General features: G+C 48.4%; 1 protein-coding gene across 5 annotated transcripts in view; it reads left to right on the top strand.

Annotated features, from left to right (window-relative positions):
• The window catches only part of Amotl1 (angiomotin like 1), a 107588-nt gene extending 83238 nt beyond the window's left edge, over positions 1–24350 (top strand). For 4 of the 5 annotated variants that reach the window (XM_029481384.2, XM_021171539.3, XM_085844404.1 and 1 more), the window contains 7 exons: positions 4295–4440; positions 7895–8044; positions 10544–10734; positions 14545–14670; positions 15678–15904; positions 17512–17787; positions 18414–24350. In XM_029481384.2, the coding sequence (XP_029337244.2) occupies positions 4295–4440; positions 7895–8044; positions 10544–10734; positions 14545–14670; positions 15678–15904; positions 17512–17787; positions 18414–18520 (1223 nt within the window). In that variant the 3' untranslated portion in view covers positions 18521–24350. The remainder of the gene's footprint in view (positions 1–4294; positions 4441–7894; positions 8045–10543; positions 10735–14544; positions 14671–15677; positions 15905–17511; positions 17788–18413) is intronic. The other variant, XM_029481385.2, reaches the window with a different exon arrangement.
• The last annotated feature ends 1359 nt before the right edge of the window (positions 24351–25709 follow it).

Below are 25709 nucleotides of genomic sequence, written 5' to 3'. Positions count from 1 at the left end.
TCTATCCATCTATCTATCTAGTATGTATGTATGTATCTACAACTCCACCTCCACTTCTCTCACTTGCTAAAGGCAGTTTACAACAAAGCACATTGCCTGGGAATATCTATCAATCTTAGTTCCAACTTCTGAGTTATTAGGACTTTTAAAAAAATATTTATTTTGTTCATATGAGTACAATGTAGCTGTCTTCAGACACACCAGAATTGGTCATCAGATCTCATTACAAATGGTCGTGAGACACCATGTGTTCCTGGGAATTGAACTCCAGACCTCTGGAAGAACCGGCATGGCTCTTAACTGCGGAGTCATCTCTCCAGCCCTAGAACTTTTTTTTAGTCATTTCTTTTTGAAAACTAATGACTACAAATTTCTGCCTGTTTTAGTCTAGGGAGCTAAAAATAAACAATTAGATATGGGGGAAGCTAGGTTGAGAGGTATGAAATTTCATCTTATTGAGTTTTTAAATGACTTGTGAAATTTTTGGGTAGAGCACACCTGGCTAACTGGGCATGTGTGCTATTCCAGGGTATAACAAGTCATAGGTGAGGCCTGGACAAGGGTCTCCACACCTTGCCGTCTTTCAAGGGAGCAAATTTCCCAAGCGTGCCTTCAAAGCTTGCTTGCCCATGTTGTATTTTAAATCTAGAACATTCGAGGGCTTCATCTACTTGGTTTAACTGTGGCAGACACCCCTGAGACAGTCAGGCCTTTACAGAGTGTGTCTGCAGGGTGGCTGTTTATACTCACAGGAGTCTTCTCTCAAGTGTAAAAGCAAGTGGTAGTCGGTCCAAGCTCTGATTGCCCACGCCTCATGAACAGGGCTGACTGAGGAAGGCTGCTAGTCAAGTTTTGATGTCTAGCTGCCTCCAGGAGGCATGTTATGATTTTCACATGGATGGCTTTACAGTTGTTTTGCTTGGCATTAACAGTGATAGAGTTGAAAATTGAGCTGCTTTATGTGGGCCGTATTCCTTCCACTGTATACTGAGCTAGATGGATAGAGGAAGCTGACCACCATTTCACTTTCATGCAGCCTCGGGGAGCCCTCACAGATACAGGAAGCCTGCCAGTCTCAACTCAAATGGCAGTTTCTTAGGGAAGCCTCAGCTGAGATGGCAGTTTCTTGGGGACGCCTTCTGGGGGAGTTGGCTCTTGCTGGTATACACTCCATGCATGTGCTCCATCTTCCCTCTACCCACACTCATCACAAGTGTAAATTAGTAATGGATTATATAACCATCTCAGTCTTCCCAGTCCACTCTGCAAAAGCGTAGGTCTGACCTGCCATCCCCGCCATCACACCCCTGCTTGGCTGTGCTTCCAGAACCTGCCACTTAGAGGTGTTTAGTAGACATTTACTCAGTTCCCAGTGAGACGGCGGCATGACGTTTCATTTAAACTAGTAGTTAGATGTGATTTGCTGTGAACGCTTGTGTTCTAGGCCTTGACAAGCACACTCTTTCTGCTGAAGGATGTTAAGCACAGGTTTGGAAGCTCTGTGCTCAGCTCAGCAGCTGGAGCCCCAAAGCGCCCATGGATGATTCCTAAACAAATAGATGGAGCCATGCTCCAGTAAAACTTGTTTAGAAAAAGAACAGGCCATAGGCTGGACTTGACCTACATACAGATCCTAGTTTACTAACCTCACTTCCCATCATGGTGGGAAAGAGAAAGAAGAGGAGAGTGGAGGGAGAAGGGAGGAGGCAGCAGTGGCAGGAGCATCAGCAAGGACTTCAGGGCTGGGATATAGGTAAAGTTAGTATAGGAGGTGCTTGCCTAGAGCGCTCAAAGTGCTGCTTCCTCTTTCCTGGAGCAAGGGGGTGTGAGGCACTGCCAGACACCATATTGAAACTATTTGCTTCAGTTTCCTCACATGTCAGCTGGCTGACAGGAAGATGAAGGAGCCACTGTTGTGACACTCTTGGTTTGGTGCATGAGGCATGGTAAGCCTTCAGGAATATTTATTAACTTTCATCATAGGTAATCAAAACTCTATTAAGCACCAGATACCAAAACTAGCATCTTCCATGGTTGTTCTAACCCTCAGAATGGTCCCGTAAAATCCATCCTGTTTGTTTCTCGGATGGGATGGAGGGTCTGAGAGACGACATCATAGTCAACCCTCAATGTACCTACCCTTAAAGGTGCACAATCAGGCCAGGCTGGCCCCGCTGACATACCTTGCTGTTGCAAGTGTGCCGGGAACCCTGGGATCCCGTTCTGCCTGCTGCAGTTGGCAGCGGGCCTCGGGTACAGACCTTTGGTCCTGCCCTTTGATCTCCTTACCCACAGTACTAAGTGTGCTCCGTTCCTATGCTTATTTCCTATGCTCCATTCCTGTTTGACCTGCTGGCCTCTCACTGATGACTGACCTGCAGCGTCAGCCTTTTTGTCACCAGGCCTCACATTCAAACCCATGTGTTCTGCTCCTTCAGTGAGTCGCTCTTTCAATTGCTTCTCTGCTCAAGGTGCTGGTCCTCAGTGCCTGAGAGCTAGTTACATTACATTTGGTTACATTCATGAGTGATTGCCCAGGGGAAGAAATGTTCACTGAATGAATGTACCCACGGCAACGTGCTGGTGTAGCTTCCAGACTTGACGTGTGTGGCAGGGAGGATTGGTAAGAGTGCTCGCTCAGGTGGCGTGACTAGATAATCAGATTCTGTTAAAGCTTCCCTTGGCGCTACATGTCTCCTTCCTTTTTATAAATATGAATATCTGTATATGGTTTTGTCAATTACCTTTTGTCAGTTGTTCTGATTCACTTTCTGTGGCTATGATAAACACCATGATCAACAGCACTTGGGGAAAGAAAAGGCTTATTTGGCCTACAGGGGCACAGGGAAAATTGGAGCAGGAACCTGGAGGCAGGAACTGAAGCAAGAGGCCAAGGAGGAGGGTGCTCGCTCACTGGCAAGCTTGCTCCCCCTGCTTTTTTATAACTCAGGGCCATCTGCCCAGAGATGATACTGCCTACACTGGGCTGGGCCTTCTCACCTCAGTTATCAATTAATTAAGAAAATATCCTATAAACCTGCTTACTGGCTGATGCAATGGAGGCCTTTTCTCAGCCGAAGCTCCGTCTCCCAGGTGGCCCTGGCTCTGTAAAGCTGATAAAGTAACGTGCATATCAATCATGAAGATGTTCTCCTGTTTGAGTGGCTTCATGGGATTCTCCTGTAGGAGTTAATAGTTCAACCAATCCCTTCCTTATTTTTGGTTATAATGAGGATTGAATCTAGGTGTGCCGATTCTAGGCCGAGCTAAACCTCTAGCCAGCCTTTGACTTTGTCTCTTGAGACTAGACTTTACCAAGTTGTCCAGGTTAGCTTTGAAGTCACCGTTACCCAGTCAGGCCTTTAGCTTCCTGAGAGTCTGGGATTACAGGCCTGCACCACCCAGTGTGGCTCCCTTATTCTCTCCTGTCAAATTCTTCCAAGCATTTTTGTACTGTAGAAAGCATGTCTGCATGATGTATGTGTAAAAGGAAGAAGATGCCGCTTTGGTAACAAGAAATGTCTTTTCCATAAGAAGCACTCGTCCTGGACACTGCAGACTTTCCTGTTCGTTGGAAAGCTGATCAGGAAGGGGGGGGGGTGGCTAGGTCACAGAGCCACCTGCAAAGGCGTGTAATCATCTTTTGTTGAATGGAAGAACCCTAAAGCAGAAGTTCCTATCCCATCGAGACAGGACTAGAGGAAACTCGGGGGCCCTTCACAGGAGAAGGCGGTCAGGCTGGAGCCTGCAGCTCCCTTGTCATGCTGCAGTGAAAGAGCCCCTCTCTCAGGGGCTTTACTGTTCTCTGAATGGGAACTTTGCAAGGGGTGCCTGCCCTTTCATCTGAGGCTTGGATGATGCCATCAGGGGAGGCCGAGAGCATAAAATGAAATCATACAAGACTTAATTGTGAGTATCAAAGTCAGTGTTGTAGAAAAATGAGTCCAGGAGAATTTGGGGGCTGTTGGCTCCTGGGCGTATTTCCCTCTTCCTTCTTGCTGTGCTGGGATCAATCCTAGGACCTTGTGCATGCTTAGACCATGCTCTCCCACTGAGACACGATCCAGTACCTCCTCTCTGGAAGCATGTCCTGAGTAGGATTAAGGTGGGCTTGAGACAGTTCTCAAGTCACTCATCCTCTACTGTTGCCAAGCCACAGCAGCAGCAGCAGCAGCAGCATCTCTCTGCCATGTGCACAGTTTTATCTTCAGTCCTTGCCACAAGTAGCCTGGCAGTGCCCCTCAGGCCCAGCATTTCCTGATGGAGCTAGCTCTATTTTTTTTCTCCCTTCCAGACAAAGAGTTCTTGAAGGAAAAGGAAAAGTTGGAAATGGAGTTGGCAGCAGTGCGTACGGCGAGTGAGGACCATCGGAGGCACATCGAGATCCTGGACCAGGCTTTGAGCAATGCGCAGGCCAGAGTGATCAAACTGGAGGAAGAGGTGAGACCAGCATGGGGGAGGAGTCGAGCCCAGAGGACTCCCCTGCGCCTCCTGACCCAGCTACTTTAACCAGAGCCACTTCATAGTTGCCAAGGCAAGGGAGAATTGTGGGAAACAACCCAGATGCAAATGAACAAAAAGTTTATCCATCATGGAACCAGACAGAATCTGAAATACAGGTATTAAAAACATAGTCCAAGAGCCCACAGCCTGTCTATTGGTAGGTAGGTGCCCAGTGCTGCAAATGATTGACATGACCAGAAGTCACTGGTGTCTGTACAGAAGAGTTGCTGTGGCCGTCTTTGGGCTCCTGATTCTAAGGCAAAGGACGGGTGCAGTGGTGCTCAGCTGACCCACTTGCTTCCTGGTTGACTGTGCTGTAGCCCACATGCTCAACCCCGGAAATGCTGATTTAGAAGGTTATGATGAAGCCAACTTTCTAGCTTACCTTTGTAGCTGCATTGACTATCCCTTTAACCCCAAGAGAGGAAACAGGAGAGCTGTGTATAGGGCTCAAGCTGGGGACTCTGAGCTGTAAGCTAAGCAGAGGAGGAGGACAGGTGTTACCCAGGGCTGTGCCTTCACCTTGTTGCTCCCTGTAGAGAACCCTGGCACATCTGCGATGGGGCAACCTAAGCAGACATCATCTTGGCAAGTAGATGGTCTTGAGGAGCCTGGAGGACAGCAAGAGAACACGTCAATACTTAACCTGGCACTTGGCACAGAAAGCAGCAAGGGCTGTGCCCATTGGGTGCATTTTATCCCCACCAGTCTTGTGTAAACGCTCAAATGCTAACACTAGCAGGAGAATCTTGAGGGGCAGCCAAAAGCATCTGCCTTATCATAGAAAATGCCCTTTGATCTTGTGGACAGGATGTCTGCTCTGAGCAAGGGAGGCCTGGATGCCCCTGGATGCCCCTTGTTCTCAATGAAATCACTTGTTGAGGCCTCCTCTTCAAGCATGAAGCTAAGGAAGGTTCTATGTTGTAAACTTTTATTGTGACCTTTTAAAGTATATTATTGTGCATGCAAGGGAGCGGAGCATACATGTCACAGAATGCTTGTGGATCTCAAGGGACAGCTTTTGTGTGAGTTCCAGGACTGAACTCAGGTTGGCAGGCTTGCACAGCAGGCTCTCACAGTGGGCTTGCAGAGCAGGCACCTCTACCTGCTGAGCCATTGTGCCAGCCCTTTTGTTTGGTTTTAATATTCCTTATAGAAATGGAAGTTATTTATGGGCCCTTGATGGGCTGGTCACTAATTCCTGAACCCTGTCATGGTCTTTGCTTGGCCTCCCCTGCTCAGCTGTTAGGCAGATGACTCAGGCACTTGGCTTTACTCCCACTCCCCGTTCTTTTATTGTTTTAAATTTTAAATTTATTTTATGCATCTGCATATGAAATATGAATCACAAACAGCTGTGATATGCCACATGGGTGCTGGGAATTGAACTCTGGTCCTCTGGAAGAGCAGTGCCCTTAACCACTGAGCAATCTCTCCAGCCCTGCACTCCTGTTCTTATGCACGTATCTTTGGAAGGGTTTTGATTTGGTCCCAGGGTCTTAAAATACTTGCCTTGCACTAGTTTACCACGGCTGTCACAACAGGGTTGTAGAGCTAGGCCACTGCCAGTGTGACATACAAGCTTCCCGGCTCACCAGCTGCATGACTGTGACCAAGTCATTTGGCCTCATTGCCCTCAGCTTTCTCATCCCCATGTAGAAGTGGAATAGGGCATTGCTCCTTGTCCCCAGGAGGGTTCGATAAGATGCATTTACAGAGCAAAATGTCTGGTACAGTAGTACTCTGAAAATGACGGCTGGTAGAATGTCTGTCATGAATCATCCTCAAGGGAAATGCTTCTTGCCAGCTGTAAGGCTGAAACATGCAGGGATGGATCCACACACTTAAGGATATTACAGCTGCTCAAGGATGCTACTCCTTCAGTTAACATTACACATGGAGTACCTGCTGTGGGCTGTCACTGGCCCATGCATTGGAGACATACTGCTTGCTCTGACCAGCAGAGCGAGCACACACATTCCATGGTGGCTGTATATGCATAGCTCTGCACACAGTGGTAAGAACGACTGGCAGTTCATATGAAGCGTTTGCTCCAATGAGACCGCTAAGCTCAGGAACCTACCTAGCAGACAGGTTCTATTCAAAAGCCTGCTAATGTAAACAAGCAAAAGCGCCCTGAGAGAAAATCACCCAACAGCCAGGTACAGCTGTCGTTCCTGGAAGGCTTCTGTCTTATTGTGGTGGTGCTGGTCGTGTGAGCAGAAGTGGGCAGGGCTCATGGCAGAGCTGCTGCACAGCCAAAAGCCTCCCTGAGCTGCAGGCTGCCCTGCCAGGTAGGCATGTCGCAGCCTGCTGTGTGACAGTGCTTCAGCACTCTGCTGAGTCACTCGTAAGGCATCTATCTGTTCCACCAGGTGCTAAGAGACAGGAAATCAGCATCCGGTGTCTTCTTGCAGAGCACCAGATCCAGGAAATGTTTTGACTTGATTTCTTGGCCCCAGTTGATTCCCAGGAAGCAGGAAAAACACCTGGATTTATGTGCGTGAACCAGATTCCCAGGGCAGACCGAGCCCCAAGTACTAAGGGTTTGGCACCGTGGGTCATGACTGTAAATCCATACCTGATGGTATGTTTATGTAATCATTTAACATTTGTTTCCACTTCCTTAGGCATCCCCACAGGTGCTCTCTGTGTCCTTCCTGTCCCCTCAGGAAGCTCCTTAGCCACAGAGGAGAAAGTCACTCCAGAAACTGCTGAAGTGAGACTATTTCTCTGTTCACCAGCAAATATACAAATGAGTGCACATGTGTGCATGCATACATCCAAATTATGGAGATAGAAAATTCCTCTAGTGTAGAAATAATTGTAGCATATTTGTTACATATGGTGTTTTTACTATATTTATCATATATTGCTTTTTATAGACATAATTTTTATTTAGTAGAGAAAATTCAGAAGTACATTTCTTGTTGTTCTTGCAGAAATAGCTCTTCTATTACAAACATGACAGATACTTCTAAAGATTGTCCTTTCTCTTCTTTTCATGGATCTATGTATTCATAGCTAGACAGATATGGTTGTAATAATGTAAATAACTTATGGTTTAGGGTTTTTTATTAAACTTTAGAGACTGGGCATTTCTATACACTAAAAGCTTTCTATTAATCTCCTTTCCAATGGCTGCAAGTGCTATGATTATAAACCAGTAATGAGTTAGAGAGTACAGAGGTGTCACATGACCCAGTACAGGCAGAGCAGAGGGCCTCCCACCCCAGCCTCCTGGCCACCTTGCTGTACCTGCCATAGGCTCCTGCAGGATGCAAAGGGGTGGCGCAAACTCATGCAGCTCAGCTGGGGTCTCCAGCTTGTCTCCCGCCCAGCTGCAGTAGTCAGTGGTGTCCACTCTGCACGGTTTCACTGTCTCCTTCAGTTACGAGAGAAGCAAGCCTATGTGGAAAAGGTGGAGAAGCTGCAGCAGGCCCTGACCCAGCTGCAGTCAGCGTGTGAGAAGCGAGGGCAGATGGAACGCAGGTTGCGGACCTGGCTGGAGAGGGAGCTAGATGCTCTGAGGACACAGCAGGTGAGTGACAGGCTGAAGGACTGGAGAATCAGATAGAATGGCTTACAGATTCACCCAGAAGCTCCCTGGGGACTGTCCGATGGACTCGAGCACCTGCATGGCCTCCTTAGGGACTGGAGTCTCTGAGGTGAGGCTAGAAAGAAGGGAATGCATTTTAAGTGACCTTTATATAGGGGACATTGATTTACCAGGCCTGAAGGACAAGAACACAGAGGCAGAGGAGGAGGACATGTAAAAGACAGGGCCTTGAAAGTGTTGTAAGGGCAGGGCAGCTAGATGCAGCTATGGAGGGAGAAGTCTGTGAGGTGGCTTCAGATGAAACAATGGCCCAACTGTGGGAAGCAATTGGCCAGATGGAGAGAGTGGCTTCTTCCTATAGTCAGTGGAGAGCAAGCACCTGGAATGAGGTTCAGGGTAGGGGAGCCTGCAGTGGACCAGAGAAGAGCCCCTAAGGAGGCAAGTGGTAAACCAAGGGCTGCCCTGAAGTCTAAGTGCTGACCCTAGCGAGCCAAGGAGGACCTGCGAGTAAGGGAAAATAGGGGTCACACTGATCAATGAGTTCATTTGAGAGAACTCAGAGCCACCTGTAGTAAGACTGGCCATGAACTACAGTTCCTCCTGCATCTCTGCTGTGTCAGCGGCTTGGGAAGCTCAGCTGTGAGCAATGGCAGAGAGGAATGCCAGCCCAGGCACCATACATGTCTCAGCAAAGAGAATTCCTGCAAGAAACACCAGGCCAGGCAAGCCAGAGGCTCCTGCTCTGAAGCTCGCCTGGCTTCCTAGGGAGGTGAACGAGCTCTCTCTGCAGCTGCCAGGGTTACGCACCTCAGGCTCCTTGGAATCATCTATTGTACAGGGCAGGGTGGTTGTGGCTGCACCTGAAAGCATGCCCTCCAGGTCAGCTCAGCCCCAGTGCATGGCAGATCCATGCATTCTCTCTGGAAGAGTGTCCTTGACTGAGGAAGACAGTGTTGCCAACATTTCCCCAAAATGAAGAATTCATCCCTGGCCTCCCCATCTTTTCTCCACAGCAGGTTCTGGTTTGTGAGGAAAGGCCTGTCTTCCTCTGGTCCCTGTGCTCAGCTGGCACGGGACAGAGCCTGTTCTCCAACAGCCAGTCTCTGTTGCTCAGCTACTGAGACCTCCATCTCTCCACCGAGGGCAGTGCTAGTATCAGACAGTAGACCTTAAGACCTCTGGCTGGCACTGTGAGTTTAACTAGAGCCAGAAAAAAATGTGCTTTTCCAGTCAACGTGCTGTGCTTAGATCACTTGTGTGTGGATCTTTTATTCTGGGGGCTGTGAGGACAGACTCAACTCTAAATAAAGAAGGACCATGAGACTGGAATTATACATGCATGCTCACCCCCACTTTAATCCCTGCACACTCTCCTCCTACCCTACACACACATGCTTACCCCCTATACAGGCTCAGCCCCTAACATGTTCACCCCTTACATAGTCACCCCCAGGCACATTCACCCCTACCCACATACATGGTCATCAGTGCACATTTGTGCCCCAACATACATGGTCAATCCCTGCACATGCTTGCCTCCACTCACACACATCCATGAACATCAAATACTACTACACACATGCACACACACGCACACACCCATGCATACCTACTGCCCCACTGCTCCTCCTGTGCATGACACCACAGGACACTCCTGCCTTCTGTCTCCTCAAACTTATTTACCCCAAAACAGATGACAGAGTGTGTCAGAGTGAAGAGAGGAAGAGGGGAAGATGGGTTAGATAAACCCAAGTTAGGGAGAAGTCTGAATCTGAGTCTTCCCAGAGACATCCAGAGAGCATGCACCCTATTTCCTCTTACTGAGAAAGGAGTGGCCATGCGGTGCCCTAAAGATTTCTGCCTTCCTGTGTATCAATCACCCCATTGCTTCTCTGTCTCAGGCCTGCAGCAGGGCAGGCCACAGTACCTTCTTCCCAGGTGACAGTCTGCCAGCTAGAACCTGCATGTTTGGCATCTCACTTTACTTCCTGGGCCTTTCTGGTTTTAATCTTCCAGTAAGAGAGAAGGCAGGCTGAAATGGCTCCTTGCAATTTTAAAGAAAGTGCCCCAAGGCCAGGACTTTGTCTTGTTCTCACGATTGTAGTGTTAACTGCGAGGTATACAATGAGATGTGGAGCCAGGCCTGAGTTGAAATCCAACTCTGCTATGCATTGGCTAGAGACATCAAATTGTGAATAGTCTCTCGGGAGCCTAATCTCTGTGTGTAAAACTGGAATAGTGTGTGTGTTCTACAGAGCCATGTGGGCATTAGATGAAACAGAGGCCCATGGAGGTGGCCTGGGACGACCTGCTGAATCAGGGTGGCTCTTGTTAGAGAGAGGGAGCCTGGCCTGGCTGATGCTGCAGTAAGGACACTGCAGGATGCAGGAACTAAGTGTTGATATTCAGGCAGAAGCAGACGCTCTGTGATCTGTCTTGTGGCCTGTTTAGAACATTATGATATTGTGTTTACTTCTCCAGAAACATGGCACAGGCCCTCCAGTCAGCCTCCCGGAATGTAACGCTCCTGCCCTCATGGAGCTGGTGAGGGAGAAGGAGGAGCGGATCCTCGCCTTGGAGGCCGACATGACCAAGTGGGAGCAGAAGTACCTGGAAGAGAGCACTATCCGGCACTTTGCCATGAGCGCAGCTGCCGCTGCCACAGCCGAGAGGTAAGAGGTAGTCCCAGGGTTCTGGACTTCAGACAGATGGGCAGGGCATGGTGGCTGACAGTAGAATCCCATTCAGGAACAGCCTGGGCTAGAGCTAAACTTTGTCTCAAAAACAAATGAAAATTTCAGGGCTCCTAAGGAGGTCCAGAGAGGACTCTCCCAGGGAGCAATATCTACATTGCTGTAAATTTTATAAACTTCATTATTTAAAAACAAAACCAAAAAAACTTGCAAATAAAAACATCACACAGGAAAGCCCACTAGGTCCAAAGTCCATACAACTAAGTGAACTTCTACACAGTTAGAATTGGTATTCAGGGTGGAAAGCCGGGCGCTTTGTATTAGATTTTATACTTTTAGTATCAAATATATTTTATGTACTTATCAACCCAAACCAAAACAAATCTATGACAGAGTTAAAACTCAAAAAGCTATTAGCTTATATCCTCTTTGCTAACTCATGCCCATTTTTCTTAAACACTTGTTTCATCTGTGTACATAAGTGTGGGCACATAAATGTCATGAAACACGTAGGAGGGGTATCAGAAAGCAATGTTGGGTGTTCACCTTCTACCTTGATTGAGGCAGGGTCTCTCTATAGTCTTTCCATGGAATACACCAGCCTTGCTGGCTCCTGAGCTTGTGGGGGTCTCTCTTCTCTGCCTCTCATGTCACATAGGGACATGTTGGGATTACAGACACGTGTGCTAAGAGTCTGAGCGTTTACACGGGATCCGTGGATTGGAACTCAGGTCATGCTTACATGGCAATCACCCAAGAAATTTTAAAGTCATGGTGCTTCTTGAAGACACACAAGTTTTGGTATTAAAGCAGAGCTCCACTCCCAGCATCCACATCAGACACAAAAGTTCTACAAGGTGAAACAGTGTTCCACTCCCACTTAACCAAACCTCTCGCTCCAGGGCATCTTGTGCCCTCTCCTGGCATCTGTAGACAGACAGACAGACAGACAGACACACACACACACACACACACACACACACACACACGACAGATAGAGAGAGACAGAGGGGGGGAGGGTCTTGGTCATTCTACCATGGCTTTTCTGTTGATACAGTGGGAAAGGGACAACACAAGCTGTTTTGAGAAAGATGGAAATCCTGAGCGCTTGTCTCCATGCTGATTGGCTATAGAGAAGTGGGCAAAAAATGACTGTTTATAGCCATTATGTTTTGAGTTTCTAGTCAGGTGCATGTGTCACATTTATAAGCACTGATCTTTAAACAAATAATATGGTCTTTGTCCACCAACTGTTTTTGCTGTCTGTTGCTAAATTTTTTTCCTCAGGGAGATGTGAGCAGCATCTACCACTTCTTTGTAAAGGTCCCAAGGACAACTGTAGCACTCCACCAAGGTCACCCTGGAGAACCAATGAATTGATTGGACTCCCTTACCGAGAGTGGGAGGGGTTACTGGAAAGTCTTAGCCTGATGACGGCTCCCCTGGAGGGGTGGATTCCTCTCCCCTGGTTTTCCCTATATACTCGAACCCTTCCCAGGGCTGTGAGACCGTGTGCAGACTTGCACACAGCTCTTTGGGAAGAGTGGTATTTGGTTGTGGATTTCATGACCCCGCTCCCTCCTCCTATCAGGGGCTGTCCACGAGCCCCACTGAGATGGGGACGGGGATCTTATAAACATGGAGGTTGCTTTACTCAGAGACCGCCACTTACTTCCTTATTCATCTTGACAGCGTTGCCCAGGGTTTTGAAGTGGAATTTTTTGTTGTTGTTTTGGTTTTTTATGTGTGGGCAAGGTTTTGAAACTTCACAGACTTCAAAGCAAAGCAGGATTCCTTCAGGGCTTCTGGACACTCGCTCTCTCGGTTGTCTCTGACTAAAGTGCCTACTGGCTTACTCAGCAGCACAGACATGAATTTTTAAATTTGCTTCCAGTGCCGCAAGAGCTTTTTCAAAGTAACTTGATGGGAAATGTTCCTAGCTACTAGCCCCCGTGTGGATGTTTCTGTGCACCCCAGGGTGTCTATGGTTCTGTGTATTGGTTCAAAGCATTCTTCTTGCTTTATTTGATTCGCTTTCCTGATAGTTCCATGACTGGCCACACTGTTTACTTTTCTGGGTCATGTTCTCATCCCTGCCCTTTCGAGTGCTTGTTTTTATCATGATGCATCTTCCCTGAGACCTTCTTCATAAAGACAAACGAAACTTAGAACCAGGCTGGGGGGGTGGGGGGCATAGTGGAGGGCTTGGGTCCCTGTACTACTGTAAGAATGAACGCCAAGTGTACCATTTCTGCTGTTGCCTGCATGCAACAAGGGCTCACTCATCATGAGCTATCATTAAGAAGGGCAAAGACCTACATATTGAGTAGCTGCTACCAATCCCAAAATATTGAAACAGCAGCTATGTGGGTGATACATAGAGGCAGAGCTTGAGCTGCTGTTGGGAGAGTGAGCTAGGCTAAGCATCAGTACAAGGCAAGCAGCAAATGCAGAAGTCGTAGTCTCCATGTGTCAGCGGACCGAGTATGACTGCCTTCCACATACCCGTAACATCACATAGCTTAGCGAACAGCCTCGATGATACAAGAAGCAGGAATTTTTGTTACTGAATATTCTTTTCCTGAGATACTGTCTCTTGTTTGTTTAGCATTTCTTTATTTAGGATATCACATGGGTATAATGCATTTTTATTTTATCCACCCCTCCTTCCAAGTCCCTCCCCTCTCCATAGTCCTCTCTTGAATTCATGTCCTCTCTCTCTCTCTCTCTGTTTTGAGTGTGCCTCTTTGTCTCTCTTTGTCTCTCTTTGTCTCTCTCTCCCCTTCTCTCCCCCTCTCTCCCTCTCTCTTCCTCTCTCTCCCTCTCTCTGTGTGTGCCTGTCTCTGTCTCTCCCTGCCTCTCTGTCTGTCTCTCCCTCCCTCTCTCTCTGTTTTGTGTGTGTCTCTTTGTCTCTCTTTGTCTTTCTCTCCCCCTCTCTCCCTTTCTCTCCCTTTATCTTTCCCTCTCTTTGTGTCCCTGTCTCTCCCTCTCCCTCTCCGTCTCTCTCTGTCTCTCTCTCCCTCTCTGTCTCTCTCTCCCTCTCTCCTTCTCTGTCTCTCTCTCCCTCCCTCCCTCCCTCTCTCTCTCTCTCTCTCTCTCTGTGTGTGTGTGTGTGTGTAGCCACTAAACTGCTCTATTTCCTCAGCTGAGCATGGGATCTTGTGAAGTTTCCCCTTCCCCATCCATTCTAGAATGGTGACTGATGGTCTTGTTCAGGCGGCCATAGCTTTTATGAGTTCATGGGTGTCACTTCCTTGACATGTGCAGAAGACACTAGCTCACAGCAGTCCTCTTGTTCCCTGACTCTTTCTATCTTTCTGCCCTGTTTTCCATGATGTTCCCTGAGATCACTTTCTGCAGTCACTAATTCCCTGTACTCTGACTCACAGTGGATCTCTGTAATAATCTGTCTGCTGCAGAAAGCGGTGTCGTTGAGGGCGTCTAAGCAGGAATGTTGGTGAGGGCAGCCCTTCTTCAGAATCTTAATTCTTTAAGTTTAAAAAGAAATTTGGGTCAAGATTTGGAGCAAGCTGCCAGACAGGGGACTTTTCTTAGACACTTTCCAGCATGGTGCCCTTGGGTCACATTTCCTGAAGTGTTTGCAAGACTTCCCATCCTGGGGAGGCTGACCCCCAAGGTAGGGTGCTGGAGTGGAGGAGGGCCTTTGGTTCCCTCTAGAAAGTAAAGGGCATCTGTTACAAAGCAAATGCTGCTCTCTCTGTTCTACTTCTATTTTCATTGAAGACAAAGGAAAGGGCTCTAGAGTCAAAGCATATCTCGTGTTCCTAGGGACACCACCATCAGCAACCACTCAAGGAATGGCAGCTATGGGGAGAGCTCCCTGGAGGCCCACATCTGGCCAGAGGAAGAAGAAGTGGTGCAGGCCAACAGGAGGTGTCAGGACATGGAGTACACGTAAGGACACCCACATAAGACCCCAGATCTGAGTGGAGATACCAGCTGGTGCTGGACTCCCATCCCAGCCCCTGGGCACACTCCTACTTTTCTATGTTCTAACTGGCATGAGCTTAAGGGCTCCAAAGACTCTTGCTCTGGAGAGAGTGGTATCCCATGCTTAAGCAAGAGACTCCACACAACAATCCCAGAGGGGACAAGTTAAGAATTCAGATGCCCCTCATAGTTCTGGGCATTTGTCCTTAAACCTGCACAATACTATGAGCTAAGAATGAAAAAGAAATACCACCCCCAAGGTCTAGAGATTTGGAGCCAGAGTTACTTAGTTCCACCAAAGATAAAGAGCTTTAAACAGCCAGTGTGTGTTCCCCTGGTGGACACAGTGTCCAGCAGGAGTTTTGATGTCACTTGGATGCCTGTGGAGGCCAGTTCCAAGGCGCTCCTTGGGCTGAAAGAAAACAGGGCTTCCCAACTGAGCCAGAAACAGGTTCAGCAAGTATCTATCACACATGGAAAGACCCCAGGCTTGTTGCTTATCATCTTTGGCCACCAGTGGGCAAGTCATCTTCTCTCCTAGCCATTTCTTCATTTTTTTTTCCCTATAGAGATGTCCCTACAGACACAGTTTACCTAGTTTGGGGCCAGAGCTTCTGCTTCCCTGGTATCCCCACCTCCACTCTTTCTCCTCAAGATGTGATCCACGGGCATCCTTAGCTTAGTCCTGGGAGTCCCCAGCAGATGGCTACTGTCACAGCCCTCCTGGGACTCCCCCATCTGCTGAGGCAAGTATCTATTTGCACTGGGAAGGTGCACTGTTTGATCTTCATTGGAGAGCATGGGAAGCACAGCTTAGGAAACTTGCAGATTGCCGATGCTTCACCATCTCTGCCACTCTCCACCCCAAATCTCAGATTCACTGTGAAAGTCCCTGAAACAAGCATTCCAGAGTTTTCTAACTAACTGGCATTTTAGTGAAACCTTTGTTCTCTTTTGGTTTTGCTTTGCAGTATTAAAAACCTCCATGCCAAAATCATAGAGAAGGATGCCATGATAAAGGTCCTGCAGCAGCGATCCCGTAAGGATGCTGGGAAGACGGACTCTGCCAGCCTGCGGCCTGCCCGCTCTGTCCCATCCATTGCTGCGGCCACTGGGACACATTCTCGCCAGACTTCCCTTACCAGCAGCCAGCTGGCAGAAGAGAAAAAGGAAGAGAAGACCTGGAAAGGGAGTATAGGTGAGAAGAGGACCCTATAGAAGAGAGCATATAGAGAGTGGCACCTATAGAAGCCCTGAGGTAGCCACCTTATCACTGCTTAGGCCTGGGGTGCCACCTCAGGTCAACTTATGCATTCTTCAAAGGGGGAGGAAAGCCAATCATGTTGGATTTTGAGGGTTAAATGAGATACATGGATTCCAAAGGTAATGTGAGCTCTTGGGCTTGGACTGATCTTGTCACTGTTGTTAACAAGAATGACACATCAAATGTCTTAGCAGGACAAGCCTAAAGTCCCTCAGAATGTTACTCTGGGACCATCTCTGCAACTGCCCTGTAGTGTGTCTATACCCGTGGAACAGGAAAGGGATCAAGGAATGTGCCAGGAGGATCACTGTCAAGGATGAGGTCATTCTGTGTTGTGCAGGCAGGATGTTGAGAATTCTCCAGGAGTGGATCTTAGATGCAGTAGTATGCTAGAGTGCAGACATGCTAGTTCACAGGCTGGGCCAGTGAGCTGGGAAGGAAACGTCCAAGTCCCCGGTCCCCTTACCCTGCCTCACAGCAACTTCAGGGCTCTATCCCTTCTTTGACACCTGTCCCTGACTCAGCACACATTTTCATTTCTCATATGTTTGGCGTCAATGTTCTCCAGCACAGAGCCTCAAAGGGGCCTGGCTGATTTGTCCCACAGAGTATAAGAGCTTCCATATGTAAGCACAGTGTGTGTGTGTGTGTGGTGGTGGTGGGGGGGGTCAAAGCTCTGAACCAGAACATCTGTTTGAAGTCCCTCTACCAGTGATCCCTATAACTTCAGCTCATCAGAGAGGATCCACTGGGATCGCAAGAACAGTTCCCAACCCAGTGAGAGGCAGGTCTGGTTAAGAAGTCTGAGTTTGTTCAGTTCTGCTGGAAGCTGCTCTAGGAGACATCTGTGTGATGAGCACTCAGGTACACAATGCCATGCCTGGGCTTCTATCCCAACATTTAACAGGTCAATATGAGGCCTGAGAGTTACACAGACCTAAGGAAGACTGGACATATGGTCTGTACCAGAATACCTCCTTGTCAGTGTGACTGGGGCCCATAAGTCAGTCATAGAAACAGGAGAGGCTCTGGGGGTTCAGGTGGAGACCACCCTTACAGGCTCCTGCATAGGACCTCAGGGTTCACCATCTCGTGCATAATGGACTTGAATAGACTTGGAGATCATCCGCCTTCCTAATTGCTGGGCAGCTTCCGAGAGAGCTGACTCATCCCATCCCTTCCCCTACCACTAGATTACTGTGTCTGACTCTGGAGTTTCACTGGGCATCCGTGAGATGGGATTCAGGGCACCAGTGGACCCCTTTTTTCCTCCTGAGCTACCCCACTGGTCTAACGTGGTTTTCTGTTTGAATTTAGAATACAAATACCAACCCCATAAATAATTTAATTATATGGAACTGGGCACATGATACAGGAGTATTTCTCACTTCATCAAGCATGCACACAAGTACTTATTAAGGCTTACTGACTATATTATTGAATAAATAAAGTTATCCCAATCTAGAAAGAATAATACAAGTTTTCTTACAAAAGGAAATGAGGGTAAACAGGTTATCCTTAAAAGCTGCTTCTGCCTTCAGGATTCTTGCTGGGAAAGGAACACCAGGGACCGGCGTCTGCCCCTCTGCTGCCAACAACACCTGCCTCTGCATTGTCCCTTCCAGCCTCTACCACGTCGGCCAGCAGCACCCACGCCAAGACGGGCAGCAAGGACAGCAGCACACAGACCGACAAGAGCACCGAGCTCTTCTGGCCCAGCATGGCTTCCCTCCCCAGCCGTGGCAGGCTGAGCACAGCCCCTTCTAACAGCCCCGTCCTAAAGCATCCAGCTGCCAAAGGAGCCGTGGAGAAGCAGGGTATGTAGCCCCTCCCTCCACCATGCCTGGAGAGGTCAGGAAGCCAGTCAGCTCCCATGTTCCAGTGCTGGTCACCATGTCAGACCGTGTGTTCTTTGTTGTTCTGGGACTAAAGTGTACCTAGCTATGCTTAGTCCATCGCTGCAGAAGAAGAGCACCCAGCTTGAGTGACCTGGTGACATGTGACATGTGTGTTCTATCCTCCTCCCCCCTGGGGTAGGGTAGGTAGAACAAACATAAGAAGTAATTTGAGAGAAGGAGGTCTTACTTTGGCTCATGGTTTGGGGGACAATCCGTCATGGTATAGTCAATGTAGCAGTGTCTAAAGGGTGAGGCACTTGTTCACATCTGGCCAGACAGGAAACGGGGGAAGGGAGTCTGATTTGCAGCTGGCTTTCTCCTTAATTTTTACTCGGTCCAGAATCCGAAGACACTGTCTTCTCTGGGAGCCCCCTCCAGCCATTCTGCACCTCCCACTGGGAGATTCTCAGCCTCCCATGAGTACACCAGGGTGTAGATGCTTGGACAAGGCATGACATTAGAAATGGTTCCATAATAAAGAGTGCTCAGAAAGCCAAGCTACCCACTGAAGAGCAGGCTGCTGACGTTTGCTCTCTGTTTGGCAGAGAACTCTCCTGGTCATGGGAAGTCATCGGAGCACAGAGGCCGAGTCAGCAATTTGCTGCACAAGCCTGAGTTCCCAGATGGTGAGATGATGGAGGTGCTCATCTAGCATCATCCTGTGGCGTTTGCCAGCATGCTGACAGATGAGACCAGAGGCTGAAAGAAGAGATCCAGATGGGCAGTTGCAGTAGCAACTGCAAAACCAGGACAGGTGTGGACACGTCACAATGTTACCAAAACAGCTGGCTCACGTATCTGCAGAGGGAGTGAGAGAGGACGCATGCAGGCTTGGAAGCAGAGTAGAGAAGGAGGAGGAGTGGAATTTTCCATTATAGAGAAATTGTATGTCTTAGGGAGGCTCCATGCTTCCCCATTCTTGGCTTATAAACAGATGAAGAAGAGCTGGGCCTTCCTTGGAATCCCCTTGTTCCCTTTGCCTTTTAGCAGGTTTGGTTTAAGAAGAATCTGCTAGAAATCCTGAAAGCCCATCTCGGCATAATGGCGTGTGTGTGTGTGTGTGTGTGTGTGTGTGTGTGTGTGTGTCCTTAGCAAATACATCCAGGATAATGGGGATTTCAAGTTTTGTCACCTTCTTGGCTGTTTCGTTTGTGGTCTCAGAGAGTGTGAAGCTTTGCTTGTTTGGATTGAATGGTATTTTCTGAGTAGGATGTGAGCGAGATGTCCTTGCCCTCATCCACCCTGACTTCTTTGAGCTTATCTGTCTCATCTCTACTTACTATTTTGTTGTTGTATTTTTCCTGTTTAATTAGACATAGCAGAGTTCCTTATATATGGGACTTAGGAGACTACCATCCTTGCTGTGTGTGGTGTCCAGATGGACAGAGCCTCCTGTTGGCACCCCAGCTGCTCATCCCACCTTTGCTTAGCAGAACTGCAGCTGTCAGCCTTACTGTGAGCTAGAGATACCTGGCTGAGGAGTCCACGAGTTGCTGACATAACATCATGCCTCTGATGTGCGTCTCTCTCACGTCCACACTCTTGCTAGGAGGTTGACAATTACACCCCATCGCCCTGTGGGGAAGACTTCCTTGTGAACAGGTGCCACAGGAACCCATGATGGCTTACCCAGAACTCTCTAGGTAGCATGGGAGGTCTCAGCAGGCATCCCCAGCCTTTCTTGTATTCGAAGCTCTCAAGTCTGTTGTTGCTCTCCCCTGCCCCATTCTGCCCTGGTTGCTGTTGATAAGCACAGTGCCATCCCTGATCAATTCTTTTTCCCTGTGAATTTGTTTCATAACCCATCAGACTGGTAGACACACAGCACCGTCAGTCTCACACAAGGGACACGACTTACCTGAAGTGAGGCAGCAAAGTCATGGAAATGAGCCCCTGTGAACGAGAGACTGGACCTGAGGCTGCTGCCACAAGCTCTTATGTTCATTGCTGTGGATGCTGGCTTCCTGGAAACCCCAGAAGAAGCTGCCCAGGGCACAAGGGGGTAAACTATCTCTAGATCAGTAAGGTTTATTTTCCAAGTCCCCTTCCTCATCACTCCTTTTTGGCTCAAAAGAAAAATGAAAAGTGGTAATTCTGTGACTTCAAGTCCCTCTTAAATGCAGCACTGAAGATAGCTTGGCTCAGAGAGCTCTGCTTGGATCATGTGTCCTAGGACTTGTCCCTAGAGTGAGACTGTGGCCTCCCCAGGTTGAGGTGGTACATGTATTGTGAGAGACGTAGCCTGGAGAACAGAGAAGAGGAGAGGCAAGGGGAGGAGAGAGCAGTGGTATTTCCCTACAGGACCCTGGGCCATCTGACAAGACAGAGGAGGTGGGACTAGATTACCCACACTCCACTTGGCAGTGAGAACCAGGCTGGGAGCCTCCCATCCCCTCCTTACCTCTTCTCTCAGATCTTGCAGCCTGAGTACTGAGCTTGCCCTGTGCTCTGTGGGGAAGGGAGTGAGAAGGCAGCATAAGAGGTCTTGCCAGTTGAGACAGAAGCAGGTAGATGTAGGAACTATTTTGGATAGGGCATGTTGTTCAGTTGATGGCAACTAATTCTCTTAAGAACATATTGTCTCCTATTAATCTTGGGGACAAACCCAGAAAGGGAAGGATATAGAGATGGGGAATTAATGAGCCCTTCCAGCCCTGAGGACATGTCTGAGCCACCCCAAACTTAGGCTATCTCTCAGCATAGGAGTGAGACTGCCCAGTTGACTCAAATTCTAGTGTACATGTTCCAGACACATTGCACACACGGGCAGAAAGTCTCCCATTCCAGCCCCCTACCTCCCTGCATTGTCAGTCCGTTTCAGTTATCTGAAAACAAAGGGGACACAGACCGGGCTTTAACTGCAAGAGAACTGTGGCTTTTGTTCAAGAGTCCATGTTAAGAGAGAGAGGGGCTATGGCTTTAAGATAGAGGCCCTTCAATTTTCTGTCCTTGTAATTCTCTTGAAGGGTGCATGACAAAGGAGCCCCAGGCACTTGGGAGCCTCCATGGGATCTAAACTCTTTTGACACCAAACAACAGTACTACATAGGTATTTTGGTACAAACTGTGAAAGCACTAGAAAAAGTGCCTGTTGAATGGGAGGTTGTGTTGAGAAACGAGGCCAGGTTCTCCCTCCTGGTTGCTCAGATGCAGACGCTGGACCCAGGAGGCATACAGCCCATCTCCAAGCTTCACTACAGATGCTAGCACTTAAAGCAAAGCCTCGGAAGAGGAGGCTCAGTCACAGGCTGCACGGCCTTGAACATGCGCAGCACTGTGCCTGGTGCTCTGTGGCCCAACTTGTGATACTTGTGTGCACACAGGGAAGCTGACACAACTCTCAGGGCCTGAAACCAGGACTAAACCCAAGCCTCATATAACTAAGCACACCGCTACCATCCACAGGCGTGGATGGAGGTCTTCATGTTCTGTTGTAGCACAACTACAAAGCAAGTTAAAAAGTAGAAATAAAAATCCTTCCTCATAGTGCAGAAGGCTCGTCTTCAGATCTCTTGGAGCATTTGATCATAGAACTTGAGGGTCTTCTCTTGGGATAAAGGATAAATAAAGGCTGTGGCACTTAGTGGTGGTTGGCCAGCATCCTGCTTTGTCCTTGAGTGAGCAGTGTGGTGATGCCTGAATACTTCCAGGTGTCGTGTGGAACCTGAGAAGTGTTGAGGTCATGTCTCTGTCCCTGTGGTTTCAGTAAGTAGATTCTTCTGTGTGTAAGCACTATTCCTCTCTGGAGGTTCATAGCACTAAGCTGCCAAGAAAAACACGTTCATTTGCAAAGAATTAAGAGTGTGTGCTAAACACTTGTCATTGTTCTTTGTTTCTCAGAAGCTAGTGACCAGCAACGGTGGAGTGTTCAGCGAGTCCCCACCATGCCTGCAGGGTGGGGCTGTTCCCTTCCACACCCAGCTTTCCTTAGGGATGGAGATAGGGAATGGTGGGACCTGTGTTATTCCGTCCCGCAGAGGTCTCTCTTTGGAGCCCATGTATGAGGCTTGACCTTTTGCTGTGAGTAGATTTAGAGGCAGTTGTTCCAAGTGAATTTGGCCTCAGTACAGAGAATCAGGACAAAAGCTCTGGTATTCCCTGTAGAGAGGCTCTGTCCTGCTTTGCTCCAGCCACTCACACACAGTTAATAAAGGGCTGAAGCTCCTCCCTTCCCAGAGCCGCTGTGCTGGGGACGCTGTCTGCAGCCCGAGTCCCAGAGATTGGTGTGAGCAGTCAGATAAGGCTGATCTGGGAGGCGGAGGAGATGGCCATGACACAAGGTGTTGTCAGGAGGAGATGACTGTAACACAAGGTGTCTTCAGGCAGCTCCTTTGTGTGTAGGCTGCAGAGAGCCATCCTGCGTGGGAGGTTGTGTTGTTTAAACACATGGTGTCTTCTTTGTCTGCACTGGATCGAGCAGGGTTTGTTTCTCTGTGTTCTCCAGGTGAGCTCACACCCTCTTTAAGAAAAGGGGTCTTGTGGATGTTGGAAGCAAGGTCTGTCAAACATTCTTAAATGGTGATGCTAGAGAAAAGCCAGCCCCCTGTAACGTCCCTAAAAGCCGACTCAGCCACTAAGTATACATTTGACTTGCTTCTACTTTTTTCTAGTTAATCAGTGTGATTTAAATGTCTTTAGCTGATGTGAGGACTTTTTAAAAGGCATTAGTTTGTGGTGCAGCTCCGTGGGACAGGCTGTGTAATAAGAAACCTCAGAAGCCAGGCTTCCGGGGGGCCGGTGTGTGTGTGTGCAGGGTGCATCCAGGCCAGCCTTTCAGTGGATTCCTATTCTCATTTTGTAATTGAATGGTATATTACATTATATGTAAGTGCATACATATAAGGTGGAACTTTTCTCAATATAAAAAAAGAAAGAAAGAAGAATGAAAAAGAAATCCTTTTGTTTTCCTGTGAGCTCGCTTCTTGGGGAGGACTACAGGGCTCCCCATGTAAAATGGCTGTTGACTCCTCTAGCAGAATGGCCTCCAAGGTCTGGCCTGCTCCTGGGATTCCCTTTGAAGTGAGAGGTCATTGTCTTTTGAGAATGGATTTAAGTTTTGAAAATACCCCACATTGTTCACAGCACAAGGGAACGAACATAGGGCAACTAGTCCGAATCAGAGTCCCAGGGCCATCGAGATGACTTGGTGAAAAGGCACTGCCACCAAAGCCAAGACCTGAGTTTGATCCCCAGGAGCCCCATAGTAGGAGAGAGCCAACTGCAGCAAGTTGTCCTCTGACTCAAACACACACACACACACACACACACACACACACACACGCACACACGCACACACACATACATACACATACATGCACATACATACATGCACACACATACACGCACACACACATACATGCACACGCATGCACACACACGCACACACGCATACACACATTCATGCACACACATATACATGCACACACACATACATGCACACACACACATGCACACGCACGCACACATGCATACATACACATGCACACACACATACATGCACACACACATGCACACACATGCACACACATACATGCACACACATACATACATACACATGCACACACGAACATGCACACACACACATGCACACACATGCACACGCACACACTCGTGCACGCACACACACAGTTTTTAGAAGACTATCTAATGTGTAGGAAAAGGGTTATTAGTACCTGCAACCTCTAGGGCCTCATTTTCAAGCCCGCTTCTCTCTCCAGGCTTCATATGTGTGCAACCCCTGCATACACTACAGACCTAAGTACATACATATAAATATGAACAGCCAATAGGTACTCTGTAAAATGGGTATCTTAAGTGCATGTTATTGTTGTGTGTGCCGTGACTGAGGTGTGTCTTTGTCAGGAGACTTTGCTTCTTAGCTGAATTAAGACTCTGCCCTCCCTCCGAGGCAGGAAATAGGCAGCAGCTCCTGGAATCAGCTTCTCGCGTTTTCTGCCTTTGTTGTGTTTACTCGTGGCTTTGTCTGAGTCTGTTCTCACATACACACCTGTAAGTATTTATTACAAAGCAGAATGGGGGCAGGCAGCCACAGTACTTGTATTTGAATGTTTCCAGGGAGGGACAATGGAGCCCCCTCCTCAGTGAGGTGCTCACAGAATCTGTGTCAAATTCTGTGAACCAGGGCCAACACCGGTACCAGCTTCACCCTGACCTGGGGCCACTGCCCTCTCTCTCCACTGCCTTGTGTGTGTATGGGTGTGGTTGTGTGTGTGTGTGTCTCTGTTGGGGGCATGTGCTGCACTTCCCAGCGGACTCTGGTATCCATGTGTAACCTTTGGCACCTGTGTTACTGGACTGCATTGACAGGTGGTGTACAGATCTGTACAGATGGATCTGTGTGCAGAGTTGGGGAGCCCCCCACAGTGAATATGGATACTGTTGGTCAGCCAAAGATTTTCCTATTCTTTGCTGCTTAAACTTTGTGCCTTAATATTGTAAATAATAAATGTTTAAAACAGCGAGTTGGCTCCTCTTTTACCTTCTTTGTTCCCAATTCCTCCAGAGGACATAGATGATGCTCAGATGTCACACTGAGATCTTGCACATGGAGCACACCTCGTGATGCTAGCCCCAGAGCCTTGTGGCTGCCCACAGTGACCCTCAGCCCACACAGACACCGTCATAGCTGTTGGAGAAGAGGCTGTGGAGGGAAGAAGTATGAGAGGCTGTGCTGGGGTGGGGGTTGGGGGCAGGTGGGAGAGTGGGGGGAGGCAGAAGGGACATTTTCTCTGATTATATGCAGGCGTCTTGGGAGGCAGGGCTCATGGATGGTGGCCTGTGACTGTGGGAAACAGCTCTGCCTTGGGGATTCATCCAAGTAGCTTGGATACCAGGGAGCAAACCACAAGTAGACATATTTTGTGCTGCAGGATGGGCAGGAAGATGGTAGCTGCTTTGCCACCAGAAAATAGCAATGAGTCTCATGATAAACTAGAATTCAGGCAGGGAGCCGCAGTGAGACACAGCGGACAGAGTAAACACCTGGCGTCAGTGACTGGAACCACTGCCTTGTTTATCTCTGGCATGTCTGCTGGAGGGGAAACTTGTCTGTTTCCTCACCGCAGGACCGACGCAGCATGGGGGGATTTTTAAGCATGAGCTCAGAGAGAGGATAAAGGAGGAGGCTCTAAACCACCCACCAGCACATGGTCCCCTTCAGTCCTCACAGTAGTCTAGTCTCTGTCCCTCTATAAAGACCAGGAAACTGAGGCTCAAACAGTAGCAAAAGGTAGTAGGTCAGGGACTTCAACCCTGGTCTTCCTGATAGTTGGCAAACTTGCCTTCAAAACAAATGTGGGTCCCTAGAGGTGAAGAGTTCAAGCCCAAGTATGCCTGGCTTCTTATATATCCCACCTTCTACCCAGAAGAGTCCTCCGGGCGAACACTTTCTTTTAGGGGTAATTTATACTTAATAATTAGGATTCATTCACATAAAATGGGATAAATGATTATTAAGATAGCTGCTACTATTGGGCCAGTGTTATACTGTATCACTTGTTGAATGAAAGCAATTGTTCTAAAAATGTAGTTTCTGACAGAATGCTATCTATGCACTCTGAGAACATTATGCACATTAAGAATGCAAATAAACTCCAGTGTCACATTCAACAACAGAGAGCACCCTGTGTCTCTGGTGCAGATGGGCCAAGGAAAGGTTTCTGAGATTAGGCAGTCTGGGAACCAGGAGGCTGAGCGTTTCTGCACTGGCACTCTGACACGCACGTGGGGCATCAAGGCACTGGGCTGGGTTCAGTCTCTCTGGGACTCTGCAGAGTGGATCCCAGTGCTGGGGCAGAGGGACCCATGTGTGCATCTCATAT

This window comes from Mus caroli, unplaced genomic scaffold (assembly GCF_978045245.1).
Source record: "Mus caroli unplaced genomic scaffold, Mus_caroli_1 scaffold_11, whole genome shotgun sequence".
NCBI lineage: Eukaryota > Metazoa > Chordata > Mammalia > Rodentia > Muridae > Mus > Mus caroli.
Note: the sequence above shows the minus strand (reverse complement) of the source record. Positions and strands in the feature narration are given on the sequence as shown.